The sequence below is a fragment of the Cnephaeus nilssonii genome, assembly GCF_951640355.1.
Source record: "Cnephaeus nilssonii genome assembly, chromosome: X".
Classification (NCBI taxonomy): domain Eukaryota; kingdom Metazoa; phylum Chordata; class Mammalia; order Chiroptera; family Vespertilionidae; genus Cnephaeus; species Cnephaeus nilssonii.
This window is the reverse complement of record NC_137071.1, coordinates 70533964-70556378: the sequence shown is the minus strand read 5'-3', so window position 1 is coordinate 70556378 and position 22415 is coordinate 70533964. Positions and strand designations below refer to the sequence as shown.

Genomic DNA, 22415 nt, shown 5'->3' with positions numbered 1-22415 from the left:
TTCAAAATATGACCTGCTTAGAAGCCTGCAAGTTAGAGTAAATCTGAGTCCTTTTCATGGATTTTTCTAGACATATATACCTACAAATGCATCAGAATAAAGCTGTCCACAAATGACAAAAATTTAAAAGTGGCATGGTTATAGATTTGATAAAAACTTTGCTTTTCTATAAAATACAACATTCCAAGACAACAACTTCCTGGTAAGTAATAATCCCTGTAAAATGACATAGAGAATAATATAAAATTTGTATACCTTTAGATTCAATTATAATTTCAACATATAAAGAATAATATGTAAGAGTTTAAAATGAGGCACATGGCTTATTGCAAGCAGTGTATTGAGCATTGAAAATAATACATAAACTCCCAATATGTGAAACGCAAATACCCAGAGTATCACTGGCTGACGCCCCCACAGGGAATCATGACTCTTGGCTTGCCAGTGTCCCTGACTGGACACATGCTACCCTCCTAAAGTTTCCTGTTTGAACTTGGCTCTGAGAATCTCTGCAAGTTTCTTTCTGAAGCAGAGTGCCTTAACAACGCACGTGACCTCTCCTTGCTCTTGATTGGAGCTCAGGCACACGGTCTTTCCCGATTGGCTAATTCAAAGGGAGGGGTTGGCCCTTGCTCTTTCAAGGGGAGCAGCAAGCCATGCGGCCAACATGGCGGCTGCCAAGTCACAGTCCAAAATGGAGGCTGTCTAAACTATTCTTTGACAGAGAAGATGATTTGTTTATTCTAACAAATAAGGAAAGAGCAAACCGAAATCCCTAAAAGATAGACTGCCACAATTATATTTCAGACAAACAGACACAAATCTCACTAGCTGTTTCTGGAGGCTGAACCCTGAGAGGGAGAGCAAGAAGAGCCCCCAAGATTAATAAGAATTCTTGGCAGCTGCTGGGACGTTCTTGCAATCTCTCTCACGCTTTCAACCCCACCACACACAACTAGGCTTCCCCAAAGCGGGACTTGCCTCTCCTTTCAACAAATTAAACAACAACAAAGAGACACAAAAACATCAACACTCTTATACAGGCGCACAGAAAACACACTAAGAATTTACACCAGAGAATGTCCAGCATTAAACATTTCCAAAGCAGTGTCTTTTGTCCCCGGTTCGGGCACTGCCCGTCTCTAGAATTTCAGTACATTCCCAAAGGACTATTCAAAAATGGCTGTAGACATTTGTTAACTTCAAAATAGTTCTGAAACAGTCTCTGAAAATCTTTTTTATTAATTTCCATCTTATTGGAAGAAAATTTTTTTCTTAGAAGCTTCTAGTTTCCAAATCAAGATACGCTTCCCATATACTCATTCACTTTAATTTCAGAGCCGGCATTTTTTAAATTCCTGCATGCAAAATATTAACATAGGTCACCAAACAAACTGCCTTTTTTTTTTTCTGGCCATTCCTCAGTTAATATTTTCTAGTTAAGTTTACTCATTTCTGTTAAGTACTTGCAAGTAAAGGCTTCTTATCAGGAGTATTAAATGAGGGCTGGGGTCTTGGGAGTTTCTAGCCTTGGAGGCACAATTTCCCATGTTAAATTTTTTTTATTTTTGGATATCTGTAGTCTGAGCAAACTTTAGATATGTTATGTAGTGGGTCAAATGTGGCCTCAGTTTCTCTCCCGGCTGTCTAAAACCACAAAAAGTTTTGGGGCCCGGGCAGACCAAGTCTTTATGGTGGTCCCCTAGAAAAGCCATTTAGTTAATTACAGTTGCGTCGGAACTTCCAGATGGGGCTCCTGCATTTCTGACACTTCCACAAAATTCTTAGTCACCTAAGAACACCGCAGAATCGGACTATTCTTTAAAAATAACAAGTGTTGCCCCTTTATCTTCGGAGCTGAATGAGTTCAGCTCATTTATACGGCGAAGGTTATTTTTGCTCAGACTCTCAGCAATTCCAATTAAAAAAGCCAAAATCAAAACCAGCCACCCATTTTTTTCCTCCAGTCCCGCCTTAGCCTGGGTTCTGCCAACCCTTAACCTGGGTTCTGTCAACCCTGGTTCCACCTCGAGGATTTTAAAACACAGCTCAAATAAAGTCAGACCCTCTACCAAAGGGAAGGTCCTGGATCCAAGAGACGACTCACCCACGTTCACCCAATGGGCGGAGGACCGGTGGGCTTCAACGGGCCCTTTGCTGGATCCTAGCTCCAAGTCCATGTCCAAGGGATGATCCCGGGTGAGTTTTCTTTGGAATCCTGCCACGACTACGCCAAGTAATGTTAACGAAAAAAAAAACCATTGAAACCTGTAAAGAATTTTGTGAGTTTATTTGAGCCAAACTGTCGACATATGCCGGGAAGCAGAACCTCAATGAATTGAGATAATGCTCCGTAGACTGCAGGGTTACATCTATATTTATACATTGAAATCAAAGGAAAAGGACGTAGGTGAGTTACATGAAATCCATTGGTGACAGATTAGGGAGGTGGGACAAAGCAAAGCGGGGAAACCTCTGGGATAGGGTGAAAAGCGAAATGATGGACATGTGCTTCTCTTACAGAGATGGATACAGGATACTTTAACGTAATTAACAGTTGACAATTAACTTGATAACAATGAGGGAATGTCCCGGTGCCATTGTTGTGCCCTGAGGGGTCCGGGGTAAAGGAAGTTACAAGTTACCCAGACATCTCACAGACATCTCACAGATATGTTACCTTAGAGGCAAAAAGGCAAATGGGCTCAGTAAAGAAGATCTAAGTTGATCTTTGTCAGAGAAGATATCGGACTAGGACATGACTACCCACTATAACCTGTTTGTAGTTAAATATTTAATTTTCAAACCATCCTTTGTGGTTATTCCAGGTCTCTGAGTTTGCAAGACTGCCACGCAGGCCTCCCCTGAGCTTGTCAGGTTAGCATGTGGCTCCTTTCGTCCACAGTGTAATGAGACAAAGGTAACATCTTTTTTACAATCAGATACTGAAGTTCCCCTAGCACCATTAATTGAATAATTCATCCCTGCCCCTCTGACTTTTGGTGCTATCTTCTCTTGCAGGTGTTAAATTCACAACCATTTGCACCTAAAGCAAAGACAGGAAACAACCTATTGCTCAAATGGAATGTGATAATGAAACTGAAGGAGGGTTGGGAGGTGGGGGGTAGAGAATGGTTGCCAGGCAGTAGGTGAGTTGAAACCCAGAGGAAAAGAAATAGAAGGTAGAAAAAGCCTCCATTCTCTCAAACAAGTGTTCCTTAAAGAATCCATCCTTGTGTGTGACATGCAAGCTACTTGCTCTTATGATGTTTGGCTAATCACTTCATGTGCGTAGACCTCAGGCTCCTCATGCATCATGTGCAGATATTGATAGTACCTACATCATAGGGTACTGTGTACCTGAGACCTAACCCAAGCAAGGAGCACATGCTTTGGAGTCAGTTAGCCAAGCTTCTCATTCCTGGCTCCACCACTAACTGGTCCTAGATAGTTTGCTAATTTTCCAGCCTGTTTCCTCATCTGAATATGTGGCAACTAATAATAATATTAATAGTAATTATAAAGTAATAACTATCTTATGGGATTGCTATGAGAATTAAAGAGATACTGCATTTAAAAGGTGCCTGGCACATAAATAAGTTTTCAATAAATCACATTAGTATTGTGGTGATTTTAATTTTTATCCCTATTATGGAAGGATCAGGAAGAGAAAGAAGGTTCAGCAAAGAAGACTGAGAACTAGGCACAAAAAGCTCTGGGAGGGGAAACTATGAGACGGATGTCTTGGAAACCAAAGGGGGGCAGTGTGTAGAAGGAAGGAGATAATGCAAAAGGTTATTCAAAGGTTAGTTTCTCCTGACAAAAAACACACAAAAAACCTCATTTCATGTCTGAGCAACTAATGAGAATGAAGAAAAAAAGGAAGGAAAAGATGGGGGGGGGCGGGGTCGATGACAAATATGTGATACCTTAATCAATAAAGTAATAAAAAAAAATAAAAAAATAAAGGGTACATAAATGTAAACAATAAAGGGACAATATTGAACATAAAAAAAGAAGGCTATCAAACATAAAATTCTCTAAAAGCCGTACATTGGCTAACTCTTAATCTGATCAGAATGCCCTATTGTGCCATGTCTTCCAAATAAAGAGAATACATATTTCTTGAATAAAGGAAAAGCCAGTGTCACATAAAGTGAAATAAAGTTTCTGGTTTTCATCATTTTGGTGAAAGAAAACTTTACACAATTTCAAGTTCACACAATAAAGAGGATGGAGGAGGGCCAAAAGGGGATGAATCACAGAAGTTTTCAAAGCAGCAATCTATACTGAACCCCAAAGCAGCTCCAATGAAAAGGAGGATGTTGGAAAGTGTAGCATTTATTTATTTTTCCTTTTACTCTACATGGGCCCAGAAAGAAATTATGATAGCATGGATTGTTTATCTGCCTAAATCATTCAATGTGGGAAGGATGTGGAAAATTATTGCACTCTGAAGTAGAAGAGTAGAACTGCATTTCCCTCACCACTTAACTTTTTTAAAATTTATTATTTTTTAATCCTCACCAGAGGATATTTTTCCATTGATTTTCAGACAGAATGGAAGGGTGGGGAGGGAAAGAGAGTGAAACCTCTGTGTGAGACACACTGATTGGTTGGCTCCTGTTGTGGGGTCGAACCCTGGAGTCAAAAATAAGACCACCGGAGGCTGCTGATTGATTAAAAAAGCAGGCAAGGATTTATTGAACTGGCCAGGACGGCCGCGAGACCACCACACGCAGGTGGAGTCCACACGACCGCACTGTCCCAGGTGTAGGCAGTCCTTTTAAAGGTCCAAACCACAAAAATTTTCCTTTGTTCTAAATTCTAAATTCTAAAGTCTGGGAACAGCCTGCAGGGGGGTTCCCAGCCCCTGCTGGACATTATTGGAATGTGGCCCTATCTTGGGAAAGCAGGTTTTTACAGAAGCAGACCCAAGCGGAGTCAGTAATCTCTAAAGGTTATCTACAGTTTCTACTCCTGGAGCTACCGAGTCAGTGGGAATCAATCTCCTGTAGTCCTAGTCCACAGGCACAGGAAAATTACCTCTGTGAATCTTCAGGTATCAGTCTGGAAGCTGAGGTAACCACCCTATTGTCCAAGCAAGCAAGTGTGTACAGAAGCCAGAATAGCAGGGTTAAAATTCAAACAGCAGTTTTTACCTAAGTATGGTTGCTACCATACTTCAGCTCCCACAGGCAACCTGACCAGGTCCAGGGATTGAATCCACAACCCAGGTACTTGCCCTTGACCAGGAATCAAACCCTCAACCCTTCAGTCCCCTGGCTGACACACAAACCACTGAGAAAAAGTGGCCAGGGCTCATCCCTCATCTTTATTTAGGTGCGGGTAAAAGTTGGGGAAGAAGTCCCATGGTAGGACAGCTCGAGAATATTAGGACGCCCGGTGGCTTAGGAGCCTTAGTGGGGCTACCTCCTGCCTGGGGTGAGGAAGGTGTCCCTTTGGCTTTGGAGAGATGGAGGTCGCTGCCAGGGCCCCAGAGGGATGCAAGGAGTGGGCCTCTTTAGCCTTTGCTCCTGGCCAGTGCTCAGCTAAAGGGTCCCAGGCAGAGGGACCCTCACAGTCTCCTGGTCAAGGGGTGAGGAGGTGGGGCTTATAGCCAACATGGAATGTGGGGTGGGGGAGGGGTGATGGCACAGCAGGGGAGTCTGAGCCTCTACCACCCTCCACCAAGATAGAGTGTGTGGCTTGGGGTGAGGACATTGTAAAATGAGATTGTGGGATCCTGGATGGAGCAGGAGTAAGAAGCCAGGGAGGAGCTGAGGAGTGATTCTGGAAGGAGGGGCCCTTTAAGTCAGGTTCTGGGTGCAGCAGTCCAGGAAAGGCTGCAGTGGGCTTCTTGCAGTGCCTGGTTTTCCCCCTGCCCCCCCTCCCCCGCACCCTCTGGGCCTCTGCCCTCTTTGTCCCTATTAAGTGGGCCACCAACTGCCAGCATAACTAGAGCCCCAACATCTCACTCCCCTCAGGACCACAGGGCCCAGAGTTCTGTGTGAAACCTCTGGGTCTGCAGTTCCTACCAGGCTTCCTGTCAATCTAAATGTGAGTCCCCAGCCTGGTCATCTGCCCCCACCCTCCTCCTCCTCTCTCCTACTCATACATCTATGCTTCCTCTTCACACACCATCTCTCACTGCAGTGGTCCTCTCAGCTTAGCGGAGCTCCTATTTCCTTCCTGACAAGCTCTCTCAGGTCTGCATTTATTTCACTCCACTCCCTACCTTAAATGAAATCATCTCCCTACCAACCTTGTGCTGCTCACAAGGAAAGGAACTGATAAAACTGCAAGAAACATGGGACCCTTAGGGACTGAGATCACATGTCATTTTTTTAAAATCCTCACCCGAGGATACATTTCCATTGACTTTAGAGAAAGAGGAAGGGAGAGAGAGGAGTGGGGGGAGAGAGAGAGAGAGAGAGACTCCGACATGAGAAACATTGATTGGTTGTCCCCCATACTCACCCCGACCTGGGACCAAACCAGAACCTCGGTATGTACCTTACCCAAAATCAAACCCACAACTTTTTAGTGTACAAGATGACACTCCAACGAACTGAGCCACGTGGCCAGAGCACACATTTTTTATCACCCTCCAATCTGAGGCCATGAAATGGAGCAGGTCAGGAAGGTCCTTCTGCGCCTTCTCTCTCCTATTAATGCCCTTAATTCTAAAATGGTACATGAGTTTTCTAATTCCCTTATTTTTTTTTTTACATGCCCTGACATACAGATTGCTTTTCATCCTTCCCGGGCTATTCCCATTCTTGGGTTGGGGTGAAGTAAGCTTGGAATCCTTGGGCTGCTGGTGTCCTCTAGCATGCAGCTAAGGTAAGGCTTGGAAGGCCTCCAGGTGCCACACTCCCAAGAGTAGCTAGTTTCTGTGTAATTAGGGAGGAGGCAGAGATGGTAGTGTCAGCCCAAAGGGCAGTCTTGTTGCTGCTTCCAGGCATTGTCCAGAAGCAGCAGTAGCAGCAATCTATGAAAACTACCCAGGAAAGGAAGAGCTGTCCCTTCCCAAAGTGAACAGGAATGGAGCCCCTAAAGATTGGTAGGAACTGCAGACCCAGAGGTTTCACACAGAACTCTGAGCCCTGTGGTCCTGAGGGGAGTGAGATGTTGGGGCTCTAGCCATTTTTGCCCCCACCCCTGTCCCATCATCAGATTTCTCAGATGCATTTAGAGAAGAAAGCATTGGGACATTATTAACAAGTGGATGGGGACTTGACTCAGTGACTTAGGAGACAGATTAATTGTGATAAGGGGCTCTTTGGGAGGTATTCAGTCTTTTTCAGCTTCCCTTTTCTTCATGTCTAAAAGTTCTACTTCAGAGTATGACCCTCCTCATTATAGCTTCTATATTTAGTTTTCCTATTTTTCCTCTATATTCCTAAAAGTAATATCACGCAGACATTAAACTTGATGCTTATATATATTCATTGACATAAAAGGTCACCACATACAGTTTGGTGAAAGGATACACAGTATAGAACAGCACTTATATTTGATCACTTTTATGTATACATATATCTATCTGGGTATACAATTATAAGGAAATATCCAAAAGGACATTCATCAAAGGGCTGACAATTGTTATGTGAGTGGAGTTTCAGGTGATTGGTAGTTTAGTTTTTCTATTTTCCTACATTTTAAAAGGTTTAACAATGTGTTCTACTCTTATCATAAAACAAATAAAGTCAGCAAGGAAATAGATGCAGAGAACAGACCCTTAGAGAGACAGAAGAGGGAGCAGGGATAGAGGTCAGGCCATCCCCTCCACTTTGCTGGTATCCAACACCTCCTCTTTCCCCAAAAAACCACTTTGTGGATTAATTCATGCAAATAGAAACCTACCCCCATTTTTATCATCACCAGTTTTTTTTAATGTATCTAAGGATTCACTTAGGGCTGGGTCTATCACCTTACTGTGGCTCAGAGAGGTCATTGTTTTCACTCGGTACCTCTTTTGACCCCTCCTCTTCTGTAGGTATCAGCTCATGCAGGGTGATGATCAAGTTCTCAAATACCTGGGCCTTGTTGCTCTCATTGTCACAGGTTTCCTTGGAGTGGCCCTCCTTTCCACAATATGAACAATGGGTTGTGTATTTTTGCTTCCTGGCTCTACGCATATCCCCGGGACCATCATTCTTATACCCGGAACCACCACTGGTGGAAGGAGACTGAACCTGGGAACTGTTGGGGGAATGACGGTGTCTGATCCTGAGGTGGGACCCTGTCTCTGAGGGGAGGGACACCCATGGATGGCAGTGGAGGGTCCACCAGGATCACATCCTCATCTGAGTCATTGAGGATATCATCTAGCTCTATCATGTCGCAGTCAGCACTGCTAATCACGATTGACTGGGGGCCCTGAAATGCCACAGGGCTTGGGGCCCTCTCCATGATTAGCTCAGATCTCTTGGTCCGCTTCTGTTTCATAAAATTGTCATTCCAATCTTCCTCCTCCCTTATCATATTGATTAACTTCAGGAATTGGGAAGACGCTCCTGCTCATTTGCATACATCCTGAGAAGACGCTTCAGCCTGTAGCGCAGGTCCCCATTCATCTCAGCCCCTAAAAGGAGCTGGTGCAGGCGAGTCTGGTTTGCATCTTTCCCAGCTATGATCCCTGCCTGAATAGCGGTCTGGAGCTGCACATCTAAACGGATCACATAAAGGGAGGCTTTCTCCCCTTGTGCCTGCAGGGTGTTAAAAAATTTACCATGGGCAGTGATACTGCTTTCAGACTCCCCAAACACCAAATTCATTGTGTGCAAGAAATCTGCCATTTAGGCTTGGGTTGGCTGCCTGAAGCAAATGCATGGCCTCCTGGGCAGGGCCCCTAAGGGTTTTCATCAGGCGCTTGAGCTTCTCCTCCTCAGGCATATTCCAATCTGGCAGGACCCCATTTACTTGGATTAGCCAGTTTTCAAAGGTTTCTTCCCCTTGGGCTGGTACCCCTTGCCGGAAAACAAATTCATGTTTCTTTCTGTCATGTTGACCCTTAAAGGACCACGACTCCTCCCCAAGGACCTCAATATGGAATAAGCCCAAGGAGGCAAGGGTGTGTTTTGCCACCGGCTATTACCCACACGAGTAATGATGCTAGCCATGACCAAATGATCAATGATCATCTATATATATAACAAGATGTTCAGGCTTTTACAAAAGCCTGATCTGCAGGAGGAATCACCAAAGCATTGTTCCTGGGCTCTGCCTTCTTTGTATCTCAATAGGAGCTGTAAAAAAAAAGTGGGGGAAAGGTCAATAAGGTAGTAGACCTCAGGGAAGCAGCCTGCAGTAGGTTTCTCAACCTTCCTGAACATCCTGCAGTACATTTCATATTTGCCCAATGCCCTAAAATTATCATTCAGGAAACTGTCAATTACAACCTTCTGGAGCTAGGGGGTGTGCCATGCTAACAAGGATGCTTTTCAGAGCCACATCCATCCCCTCCTACCAATCCTCCAGGAGGGTGGAGAATGGACAAACTGTAGCTTGGAATTCCAGATAAAATAGTGTGTGGAGCTGAACTGGGCTCTCAAAATAGAGTGCAATGGTCTAAGTCTCACAGATTTGTGGTAATAAATAAGATTAAACTCTTGGTCTCAGGTTTCAACTATAGCCCCTTCTCAAGGTTTGCCGGTTATTTCTCAGATTCTTACCAGAGCTCGAAAAAAGTGCATGCCTTTATTTCACTTCCAACCTCTGCAACAGGTGCCCTCTGTGAGAAAGCTTCTTTCTGAGGTAGGTGGACCTTTTACCACCTGGGGTTGAATATTCCAGTCCTCAGGCCCTCTAGATTGCATCCTCATGGCAGGCAAGGCAGGGAAGAGAAGAATCAGAAGCAGCTTCATTCTCTCATCCTGTTTCCCCCCACCACCCAACCACCCAACCACTGCTGTATCCAGACAGAAAATTCCCTCTCCCATCTTCTGAATACAAGCCAAAGCGACCCCTCCATTACATTTTCCCAAGGAAATCGTCAGCCTACCAGCTCTGCAATCAGCCACACAGATTTCAAGTTCTCATTTGGCTTTGAAGGCCTGCCACCTAGAAAGGGAATAGGAGTTGGACGGAATATCAGCATATTCCCCTCCAGGAAGAGGTGAAATGAAAAGGGGGATTCATCCCCACTCCTTGTCCCTAACTACCCCTCCTGAAAACGACCCCCCTCCTCAGTCTAGGCAAATCCTACCCACTAGGCAGCATCCGGTGACACCCCACTTCCTCCCTCCAGCCAGGCTATGTGAGAGCTCCTTCCCCTGCCTCACAGTTTTCCATTCCCCAAGCATGGAGCCCCCAGTCCTGGTGGAGCTTCCCTGGGCCTTTCACCGCGCCAGGCAGTCGCACCCCCTTTCTTTACCTGTACTCGTCTGGCAGGCAGTGGTTGGTGCCCAGTGGACAGCGAGGGATGCCGCCTTCAGATCTCTGAGGCCCTGAGGCGGGGGTGGGGTAGGATGGTGTTTCCTAGGCCACTAAGCTACTTGGGGCTGCTAGAAGGAGCTGCTCCGAAAGGCCGCCCAGCAAGGGGGAGCTGAGTTGAGGCTCCATGGTTCCCACAGCAGCGGAGGCCGCCCCTGCCTATCCGCAGGGCCCTCCCAGCAACCAATGCTTCTTTCAGCCTTTGCCCATTGAGACAAAAGAGCATAATGAGCCTGGCGGCGCGACCAATCAGTGGGACGAGGGGGCGGCCTCCCGGGTCAGCCTCGGCCCAAGCCATTGCTAGCAAAAGGGGGGAGCTACTGGCGGGGGCTGCAGCACACAGGCGCGAGAACCAGCGCAGTGTCAAGTGCAGCTGGGAAGCACCGGACTCGGCCGATTTGCATTTTACCCGTGAGTTTGTGGCTTTTCTCTTCGCTCCGCTTCGCTTCTCCCACTCCCCTTCTACCTCACTTTCCTTCGCACTCTGAGACTGGATGCATTAAACACGAGGTGAGACAGAAATCAAGTGAACAATAAGAGTTCCTCACCTTTGTATAGAGGGAAGGGGGGGGGGGACATTTATTGAGCGCTTTCTACTTGTAGATGCCCTTGCATTAACATTCATTGACTCTTCTCAGCAGCCTTGGGAAGAAGGTAGCAGCGTGCCCATTTAATAGAGATGGGGCTTAAGCGCCCAGGCAATATGGTTAGGAAGTGCAGAGCTAAGAGCTCATGCCCAAGTCAACATGTCTGATTTCAAAGGCTGCCTCTTGTGAACACTCCTCCCTCCCTACTCTCAGATTGAGGGTTAGTGGAGAAGAGCCAAAGTGGAGATGGGAGAGCTCATTTAGAATTATATAGAATTAGTCCGCAAGAACTACTCTCTCCATTTCATAGATAAGGAAACAGACAGAGAGGTTAGGTATGTTGCCTGGAATCACACAGCAAATAAGCATCAGCTTCGATTTTGCACCCAAGCCTGCTGTTCTCCAAATGCTATTTGCCCAATTGAGCTTTTTTACATTGGTGTTCTCAAACCTTATCAACAGCAGTCTTGGTGTGCTGGTAGTGCAGAGGGAGGGGGATGAGGAGGCTGCAGGGAGAGGGGTCGGGGAAGACATGGGCAACTTTTACATTACCCATTATACCCAAGAGGAAAGTAAGGCAACTTTCTTTCTCTTTTTACACTTTTTACACTAAAACAAACTGCCAGTTTATTTTTTTTTAAAAAAGTAAAACAGTATTTCTACAGCTTATGGCCCCAAAAGAGATAAAGCTCAGATGTGAAATGACAACTGAAATTATAAGGTGAAGCCAAAATTTGGACCAAATCTCTCTGATGCCACAACCCATGCTATTAACCAAAGTGTGGGTACAAGGCTGGCTGCCTCAGAATCATTTTGGAGAGCTCGTGAGAAATGCAGATTCCTGAGACCCACCTCTGGGGGATTTGGATTTACTAGGACTGGGATGGGGAGTATGATTTATATTTTTAAATACTGCCATTGTTAATTCTGAGGTGTAGAGAGGTTTGCGAACCACATCAGGTGAGTAGGCCTGCTGCCAATGTACCTGTCCACAGTGTATCTGTCATGAGGTGGAACTCCAGAGCAGAGATTCCTACCTAGGGTCCTTCCTGAAATTGTTGGCAAAGAATTTGGACCCTCTCTATCTTTCTGAGTCCACCGCTTGATAGATTTTCAAATAAGTCGGCCACCCAGAAATGGTTAAGAACCACTTCCCTATAATCTTTCTTTGTAGCATCTTCCTCTTTCAACTTGAATTTGAGAAAGAAGTGTGAGAAATGACACACAATTTTACCTAAACCCCAACCATAGCTCGCTGCTGCTGATAGAGCTCTTTCATTTCCTGGCTTCAGGACAGGTTGCTAGGTTGCCCTTCTGTGAGCTCTTGAGGGGACCTCTCCTTTGCTGGATTTGCCATCACTGGACCCAGAGAAGGAGCAACTCCATGGAAACGGCATGGAGGGCTGTCCAGAGTGAATGGGTCATGAAGCCAGGGGCTGGAAAACCTGCTCCATTTTCCATGACTTCTGGTTCTTGGAGAGCAGGTCTTTACTTCTCTTATGTCAATTATGGCTAGAAGGCTTCCTGTGGTTCTTGGTCTTGACTTCTGATACTTGAAAGCAAATGAACAATCGTATTCTCTTTTACTGCTGGGCTCATCTTCAACCTGCCAAGGTACTTCACCTGCTCCTTTCTGCCTTCTTATTTACAGCCCAATACCTAGAGTTCCTTGAAGTAAAAAATTCAGATTTGGAGATGAAGCACTTTTCATTTGAAGACTGTAGACTTTTTCTTGTGCATGGAATAGTGAATGGGGTAGAGAGGGGAGGTAGAAGGTTCACCTTACACAGTCAAGAGTGATGCTGGCAGTAGCTCTTAGTTTTCTTTAGACTCTTGATTCTGCTCTCCGATCCCATGACATCTGACCCTGAGTCTCAGTAGATTCTTCTGTGTTTAAATTGACTTCCTCACCAAATTAGGTGATCTGCAGTTAGACCTGGTGAGGGTGGATCAAATAGGATAAATAATAGATCTTAAAGCTCTGACAAAAAATAGTGAAATGAAATGGATTGTGTAAATGTGCTTGGATCTGGTCATTAGAACAAAGTGGGAGTTCTCTGCCCAAGGCTGGGAGGAGGATTTGCTAATTTGGCTCCAACTGGGTACAGAGCATCCCTTATCTCTGGCCTCAATATATGGACTGTGTTCCAATTCATGGCTCGATTGAGACTACATTTTCCAATTTCCACAAAGGAACCTTAATAGGCCAAAGTTTAGGGAGATAAAAGCTTTCAATTGCACAGTTGAAACAATAATGGTTGCCCTTGACTGCCCGCCTCTGTGCCAGGAACTTTCCATCTGTTATCTTATTTAAGCTTCTCAGCAACCCTGTCAAGAAAGGCATGCTATTCCATTTTGCAGATCCAGAAACTGAGTTTCTGGAAGGTTAAGTAAATTGCATAAGGCCACACAGCTGGATAGTGGAGGTACTGGGACTCCAGTGCAGGGCTGTCAAACTCCAAAGGCCATGACCAGCTCTTTTCTGCTGTCTTCCAAACAAATAATTGAAAATGAACTCTGCAGATGACCCAGTACATTAGACTGATTTTAGCCTTTAGAACAATGTAGTTGCACTCTTTATTCCTGGGATATCATTTTTTAAAAGAGAAACTACTAATATAACTCATGGAGAAACTTAAATACCAAGTACTGTGCTAAGCATTTTATATTTTTCATCTCATGCATCCTTCATGACAATAATTTTACAGATAAGCATACTGAGGCACAGAGAGGTAAAGAGACAGAGACTTGGCCAAGGTCATAAAGCTAGGAAGTGGCACTGCAAAATTCAAACCCACAATGCACTGCAGTGTGGAAAACAAATGTGGCCCTCATTCTAAATCATCTGTCAACCACAGCTATATCTCCTTCCCATGGTCTGCATCCAGCACCACGCACCACTCATGCTTTTAGGCCACAGTGCCTAAGGCCTCTTCCTCAGCCTAGAATACCTGCCTTCACTCCTCTACTTAATGAGGGTCTGCTTATTGGTTAAGGATCAAGTCAGATGCCCCTCCCTGAAGAAAAATTTTTGGCTGCTCCCTGTCCCAGGTGGAATACATAGCTCTTGCCTTTCTACTCTGTCCTTGATTACACACTTTATTTTGCTTTCCAGTATAGATTAGCTCATTGTTAATCTGTCTATTCCACTATATTCCCAAGCTCTTTAGGGCAGGCACAAAGTCCTATTCACTTCCAGCTCCACAGTGATTTAACCAGTTATTCACTAGATGATCATACTGAATACATGTTTGTGAGCTGACCAAAAGACTGGCTCATGTATGCCCTGAGTGAATGGACAAATGTGGGGCTGGATCCTGGGATGGTCACACAGGCTGTCCATCTGGACTAGTCTGGCCAGGGGAGTCTGGAACCCCCTGGGTTCACTTTACTAGGCTATAAATGCAGGAGACACAGGCCAACTCCAGGCCCATCCTGTGGTCTTGACTTCGAAATTCATCTTAACAGGGCAGGCTGTCTGGGATTGTTTAACACCTTGACATTCACAGAAGAAGTCTTTCCCACCTCCAAATGAACATGAGATTGGTTCCACCATACCACATCATCTGGTTCTGGCTGGCCTGAGAATGTCCTGCAGGAGCATTTGCTCTGTGGAGACAGATGTGAGGTCAGGAAGCATCTTATTTTTATTTATTTATTTTTATTGAGGCCACCATGTTATGGATGCTCAACCACTTTATCTCATTTGATTTTATTAATCTTCACAACTACATATTGAAAGAGATCTATTGTCTCTATTTTATAGCTGAATAAACCAAGACTTGGTGAAGTTTCTTGAAAGGTCAGACAACTAAGTAAGTGTGGAAGCAGAATTCAGTCTCAGGTTAGTCTGTCCCCAAGACTAGCATCTGAACAAGAAAAAGTGGGCTCTCCTCACCCCCATTAAATAGGAAAAATTAGATTTATAAAATGACAAATTAGATGTTTAAGGTAAGATATGTCTAAATAATTCACCTTTAATCCCTGAAAATGACTGGGTGGGGGGGGGGGAGGCCAAAAAAAAAAAATCAGGGATGGAAAAATACAATTAATTCCTCTATCAAATATTTGCCAAAATTCCCCCATGTCAATGCCCTGACATGCACAGTATGAGGATGCCTAGAGAGATTTTCACCCTGTTTGCTCATTTTATAACTCAGATGGAGGAGGCTACAAGATGTAAATTAATTTCTAAAGGTCACATAGGAAGTTGATAACAGAACTGGCACTTAGAATGATGGTCTGCCAAATCCTAGCTCAGTTTTTTTTCTGCTAAGTCAGCCTGCCTTATGCAGCTAGTCAACACATGTTTTTAGGTTACTCAGGAAAGTATTGGCAGAAAGTGGTACATTATCGCACTCTGAAATAGAAGAAGAAACAGACATTTCCCCCATCCCTCATCTTTATTTAGGTGCGGGTAAAAGTTGGGGAAGAAGTCCCATGGTAGGACAGCTCGAGAATATTAGGACGCCCGGTGGCTTAGGAGCCTGAGCGGGGCTACCTCCTGCCTGGGGTGAGGAAGGTGTCCCTTTGGCTTTGGAGAGATGGAGGTCGCTGCCAGGGCCCCAGAGGGATGCAAGGAGTGGGCCTCTTTAGCCTTTGCTCCTGGCCAGTGCTCAGCTAAAGGGTCCCAGGCAGAGGGACCCTCACAGTCTCCTGGTCAAGGGGTGAGGAGGTGGGGCTTATAGCCAACATGGAATGTGGGGTGGGGGAGGGGTGATGGCACAGCAGGGGAGTCTGAGCCTCTACCACCCTCCACCAAGAGAGAGTGTGAGTGTGTGGCTTGGGGTGAGGACTTTGTAAAATGAGATTGTGGGATCCTGGATGGAGCAGGAGTAAGAAGCCAGGGAGGAGCTGAGGAGTGATTCTGGAAGGAGGAGCCCTTTAAGTCAGGTTCTGGGTGCAGCAGTCCAGGAAAGGCTGCAGTGGGCTTCTTGCAGTGCCTGGTTCCCCCCCCCCCCGCACCCTCTGGGCCTCTGCCCTCTTTGTCCCTATTAAGTGGGCCACCAACTGCCAGCATAACTAGAGCCCCAACATCTCACTCCCCTCAGGACCACAGGGCCCAGAGTTCTGTGTGAAACCTCTGGGTCTGCAGTTCCTACCAGGCTTCCTGTCAATCTAAATGTGAGTCCCCAGCCTGGTCATCTGCCCCCACCCTCCTCCTCCTCTCTCCTACTCATACATCTATGCTTCCTCTTCACACACCATCTCTCACTGCAGTGGTCCTCTCAGCTTAGCGGAGCTCCTATTTCCTTCCTGACAAGCTCTCTCAGGTTCTCAGATCCACACTGAGCATTAACCCTTTGCACTCGCTTGCTTTTTTCTCGCTTCCTTTATTCTACTCGGGATTTAATTTTTTAAAATACCCCAGATTTTACAAAGCGCGGCAGTAGAATAAAAAAACTGGAGTTTCTTTTCATACAAACTTATTTATTTGGATTTTTTTATATTTCAAATTATTGTTGCTGCTACCGATGCTAACTCTGTCAAGTCACACTCGACATCCGAGTGCAAAAGTTTAATTTGTTCCTGAGCACTGCTTCTTCCCTTTTTATAATGGTTCTGACCCAGAGGCAATTCTGTCTGCCCTCTCCCCGGAACATATGGCAATATAGAGATCTTTTTTGTTGTCATAGCTATTTAGGTCACAACTGGTGCTATTGGCATCCAGTAAGTAGAGGCCAGGATACTGCTAAATACCCTACAATGCACAGGATAGGCACTAGAACAAAGAATTTTCTGACCCAAAATGTTAATAGTGTCAAGGCTGAGAACCTCTGCTCTCCCATACAAGGTTAGGCATGGGAATTGGAAGGTGCGGAGCCTTTTGGTGCTGAATTTCTAGGAACAGCTCCTCTTTCTATTCCTCATTCTGGATAGAGGAACATGAAACAGCTACAACATAGGCAAGAATCTACAGAAACAGAGTAGAGGAAGACTTCCCACTCCTAAAACTTCTAACTTTTAAAGACAACAACTTTTGAATGCCTTTCTGCTGTACAAGAAAGTGCCACTTCTCAGAAAGAGAATAGCAACTTTTTATTCTAGCAACTTATAAAATGTGACTTTTCATATGGTGAAAACAGAATATAATAGGTTTTGGAGCCCTCTTTCTCCAGTTTTATTCAATCTTAAACTTTCTTTGAATATTAGAATATTTGCTGTGTCAGCAAAACACTATAGAGGTGACTCCAGAAAAACTAACTGCCTTTGTTTTACTTCTTCCTTAAGAGAGTTCTTATTTCTCAGAAACTGGACCAAAGAGTGGCTTGTTTCCTTAAAGCTGAGTTTCTCGGGGTTCTCTTTCTAACTAAGCAGTGAAAATGCTCACTAACAGATTTAATAGTCAGCCTAACCTCTTCCCCCCAACTCTTGCCAGTTTATTCCATCTGCACCCAGTTATCTCCAGCATGGGGGAACCGAACCACTGTCCTGGGAAGGAGCTTCAGCACTGGACGCAAGCAGAGACTCCTGGAAAGAAAAGCTGGCATTCCCAGGCCTATGCCCTTGGGGCCATTTCCAATTTTATGTCTACTTTTCTGACCTTCCCTATCTATAAGGTTGTATTCCGGCAACAGATCCATGCTGTGACGGTGTCAGAGGCTCTGCGACAGCTTTGGCATGAAGGCCCCCAATACTTCTACCGGGGAATCTACCCGCCTCTTCTCTCCAAGACGTTGCAAGGGACTCTACTATTTGGGACTTATGATAGCCTGCTGTGCTCTCTCTCCCCTGTTGGGCCACACTCTCTGGGACACCGCTGGGCTGCAGGGCTCATGTCTGGTGTGGTGGAGGCTGTGGCACTCAGCCCCTTTGAAAGGGTGCAAAATGTGCTCCAAGATGGTCGCAAGCAAGCTCGCTTCCCTACCACCTTCAGCATTCTCAAGGAATTCAACTCTTATGGGCTTTGGGGGCGGCTATCGCTGGGGTACTATCGTGGTTTCTGGCCTGTCCTTCTCAGGAACAGCCTGGGGAGTGCTCTGTATTTCTCCTTCAAGGACCCCATCCAGGATGGCTTGGCAAAACAAGGCCTACCTCACTGGGTCCCTGCCATGGTGTCTGGAAGTGTCAATGGAACAATCACCTGCCTAGTTCTCTATCCTCTGATTGTACTAGTTGCCAATATGCAGTCCCATATTGGCTGGCAGAGCATGCCCAGCCTGTGGGCCTCTGCCCAGGACATGTGGGACACTCGGGGCCGAAAGGTGTTCCTGATCTACCGTGGAGGATCCCTCGTCATCCTAAGGTCCAGTGTGACATGGGGCCTCACTACTGCTATCCATGACTTCCTTCAGAGGAGGTCTCATTCCAAGAAAGAGCTGAAAGACTGACTAGCTTCAGGAAGTGTGACCATGGTAACTTTGTTATTCTAAGTCTTCTCGGGTTCATCTAAATAGCTTACTTCTTTGGCTTAATTATCTAATACAATCATTCTTTAGCATATTTGAACTGTCAGTGCACTAGAGAAGTTCCCAACCACTAACCTGTTGGGAACAGACAAAGCCCAGCATCCTTCCTTGATCAGAAAGAGAAAGTCACTCCTACCAGTCCACAGCTTCAACAGCCTTGGACTTAGGAGGCCTATAAATAATTTGTCACCCAGATGAAATGTAATTTCTTTAAGGAATTCTTTGACAATAAGAGGAAAGTTTAAAAGAACTTTAATTAGGCACTGTGAGTTTTGGGACCCCTCTTGTTCTCTGGACCAAACTGAGTGGAGGACCAGGAACTCCAATTTCAAAGAACTAAAGCTTGACTCTTAGGATGGGGATTGCATAGAACTTCTCAAATGGCTACATTTTCATGACATTGTTCACTATACCTATCACCACTACTCTCATTTCTCACAACTATGGGTAGCTTCAGGGTGGCAGTTGTAGCTGGGAATCCTAAATTAGACTTGCTTCAATTGATTGGGTGCCAAAAGAACTGTTGAACTGGAAGTGGGAGTGGGGAGAGTTGTGGTTCCTGGATGGATAGAAAGAATAGACTTTGAAGGAAGTGATTTAGTTGCATGTAAAATAGAAAAAAATTACTATAGATTGCTTGGGGACAAAGCAATGGCATTGCCTAGAAACCACTTTAGTTTCCCTAAGAAATCCTCACAGATCATTGCATATTTTATTGCTATCGATATAGTCACTATGACATAAATTAAAGATCAGAAATCTTAGCCTGTAGTTCAAAGCCATTCAAAATATAGTACTCATAACTTTTAGCATTTCATCACACCACTCTCACTTACATAGATTTCATATACCAGCCAAACTGGACTATTATTTTCTCCCCCAAAATGCCCCAAACTTTACCATGGCCATGCTTTGGCCCGCACTTATTCTCTTCACCTCCAGTGCCCCTTTTCCACATGCCAGTCTGCCAAAATCCTTCCAGAACCTCAAAGTCCAGCTTAGAGGCCACCTTTTCTGTGGTTCCTCTCCTGATTACCCACAACTGAATGTGGTGGTAGTCTCTTGTGATAACATTTAATATATGGCGCTGATTCCATTATGTCACTAATGTCATGTGGCCCTGTGTTCTTGGTGTTCTTCAATACCTCCTACTAGACTGTAAAACTCCTAGAAGACAGGGATTCTTGTACACATTTTTAAATCTTCTATTGTGCCTAGGTGCTCAATAATGGTTGGATTATTGAATTGATTATCAAACTGTGATATGGTCTTTATCCTCAGGGAGCTGTCTCTTGTACATGAAGATAATGTTACCAACTCACCCTCAGCAAGACACATACTTTTGGGGTGTGATTTTGTTTTCTTTTATTAATATATTTAGTTTTGTGTTAATGATAATGCTGCTGCTGCTGATAATCCTATATAATAAAGAGCTAATATGCAAATGGTCATCATGCCCTCATGCCGTCACTCAGTAATGGCTCAGACACTCAACACTGGGGAGAGAGGAATGGGGACCAGCCAGGCTGAGGCCTGGCAGAGGCACAATCCATGCGCCCCATGGTCCCCACAGTCCCGGGCACCAGCGGCTGCACCTGTGGCCCGGGAGAGGGACAAGCCGCCTGCCCCGCGGTCCCAGGTGCCAGCGCCTGCGCCTGCGGTCTGGAAGAGGGACAAGTCACCCTCCCAGTGGTCCCAGGTGCCTGCGGCTGCAGCCCAGGAAAAGCCACCCACCCACAGGCCCCTGTGGTTGCGGCCAGCCCAGCAAAGCTGGCCCGGGTCCTGGGTGCCTGCAGCCGGCTAGAGGGAGGGAAGCCCAGGTCCTGGGTGCCTGCAACTGGCCGGAGGAGGGAATCTTGGGTCCCGGGTGCATGGAAAGGCAGAGGTGGTTAGGAGTGATCAGGCAGGCAGGCAGAGGGGTTAGGGGAGATCAGGCAGGCAGGCAGGCAAGCGGTTAGGAGCCAGCGGTCCTGGATTGCGAGAGGCAGTCAGACATCCCCCGAAGGGGTCCTGGATTGGAGAGGGTGCAGGCCAGGCTGAGGGACCCCCCTCACCCCATGCACAAATTTCATGCATCAGGCCTCTAGTATCTATAATAATAAAAGCATAATATGCTAATTAGACCAGATGTCCTTCCAGAAGAAGCCAGAGCTGCAAGGGAAGCCTGGGTCCTGGATGCCTGCCGTCGGCCGCAGGGAAGCCTGGGTCCCGGGTGCCAGAGGGAAGCCGGTGCCGGCAGCCGGGGGAAGGAAGGCCTACTCTTTCACAGAATTCATGCATCAGGCCTCTAGTATATAATAAATGACTTTCAACTGGAACATTTGACCAGTTTGTTATTGATGGTATGTTTGCAATTAGCAATACTTTAGGAGCTGAAATTTCACTAACAGAAACATATTGCTTAACAGTCTCTTTAATTTCAGCTGGAATTTTGAGGATTTCCAATATGACATATGTTGTAGTTTTCCCCTTATAGATATATTAATGACCTCCACTTGCACATCCGTACCCAACTGAATTTGCCATTTGTAATGATGTGATTGTAGATCCTTGTAGTGAGAATTCCTCACTGAATATCACAAAAATTAGACACCACTGTAGGTGATACGAAATCAGAGAGCATTTGCCAGCAAGGTCAACAGAAAATGGCTGGTCCAGAATATCTGCAGATGAGTTGCCACGTCTGATCCCATGCAGACTTAGACGGGATAGGGTTGTACTCTGCCTATAGACTCAAGGAGTGAAAACACAGAGTCTGCACAAGTGACAGCAAAATAGAACAGCAACTAGTTATATTTCAAGGCTAGCTCAGAAGAAAGAAAATATTATTTACAAAAATTCATAACTTAGCTATGACTTTGGTTTTTAAGCTGAAAAGGAGAGGATACATTACTGGATTTACCCACGGTTTTCTGCAAGAGATGCATTTATTTCCACCTATGCTGTCAATTTCCACTTAAGTCACTGCCAGTATATGTCCCTTTTTTCATTTTAATTTATTTAGAAATTATTTCAAACTTTTAAAAATTGCCAGCATAACTAAAGTATATAGCACACCCCCATGCTCTTTACCCAAATTTAGCTACTGTTAACATTATTTACAGTTGCTTTATTATTGAGACTTCATTCTCTAGCTACACACACACACACACACACACACACACAAACACACACACGACATTTTTCCTGAACTATCAAACAATTGCAATTGTAGTATTTCTAGATTCAATGTTTATAAATTATTTTAAAAAATACTTTTATCTCTATGACAATGGCACAGTTATTATAGAATATTAGAAAATCCAATTTCACGGAATATTTTAAAGCTACATTGGTGGTAATTGTTTCAATTTACTATATTTGCCTTTATAAAAACTTTAAATTTACATTAGGTATGTTAATACTTGAAGCTATGCAATTATAACATAAACACAAATTTACAAATAATGCATGTTATAATTTAAATATTTTTTTACAAATTGGTTCATAATAAAAACATAGGCAAAATTATAAAATTATATAAACCTATCAACTTTTACCATTTAAATCTTCTGAGTAAAGTTTAAGAGTGTAATAGTTTCTAGTAATTTTAAATGTCCATATTTAGTTTTGTGAAGTTAATGTGGCTTTTGAACTTGAGATCCATAAAATAAGGAGGTTTTAAAATACTGATGTGTTTAAAACTTATAAAATGTAAAATTTAACACTAAAGCTACTTGGTATAAAAAGTTGAAAGAAAAATAATAAAATTCCCTGTATAAGCCCTGTGTATTTTTGTCTAAATGTAAACTACATCAGCTTTTCTAAAATACTAGGTGAAATAATAAATGATTAATGTATTAAAACTAATGTATTATGCTAAGTGAAATAAGCCAGTCAGAGAAAGAATAATATCACATGATCTCACTCATTTATGGAGTATAATGAACAACATAAACTGATGAACAAAAACAGATCCAGAGACAGAGAAACATCCATC

The 22415-nt window shown here is 44.5% G+C and overlaps 2 protein-coding genes across 2 annotated transcripts; one reads left to right on the top strand and one right to left on the bottom strand.

Moving 5' to 3' along the window:
* Positions 1-7937: 7937 nt before the first annotated feature.
* ZCCHC18 (zinc finger CCHC-type containing 18) lies at positions 7938-9128 on the bottom strand (the record flags this gene model as incomplete). Its single annotated transcript, XM_079764364.1, is given in 5 exon segments — positions 7938-8223; positions 8225-8510; positions 8513-8805; positions 8807-8975; positions 8978-9128. Coding segments are annotated over 5 exon segments (1185 nt in total).
* Positions 9129-17437: 8309 nt separating this feature from the next.
* SLC25A53 (solute carrier family 25 member 53) lies at positions 17438-18358 on the top strand (the record flags this gene model as incomplete). Its single annotated transcript, XM_079765828.1, has 1 exon — positions 17438-18358. The coding sequence occupies one exon, from the start codon at positions 17438-17440 to the stop codon at positions 18356-18358; it is 921 nt and encodes a 306-aa protein (XP_079621954.1).
* Positions 18359-22415: the final 4057 nt, after the last annotated feature.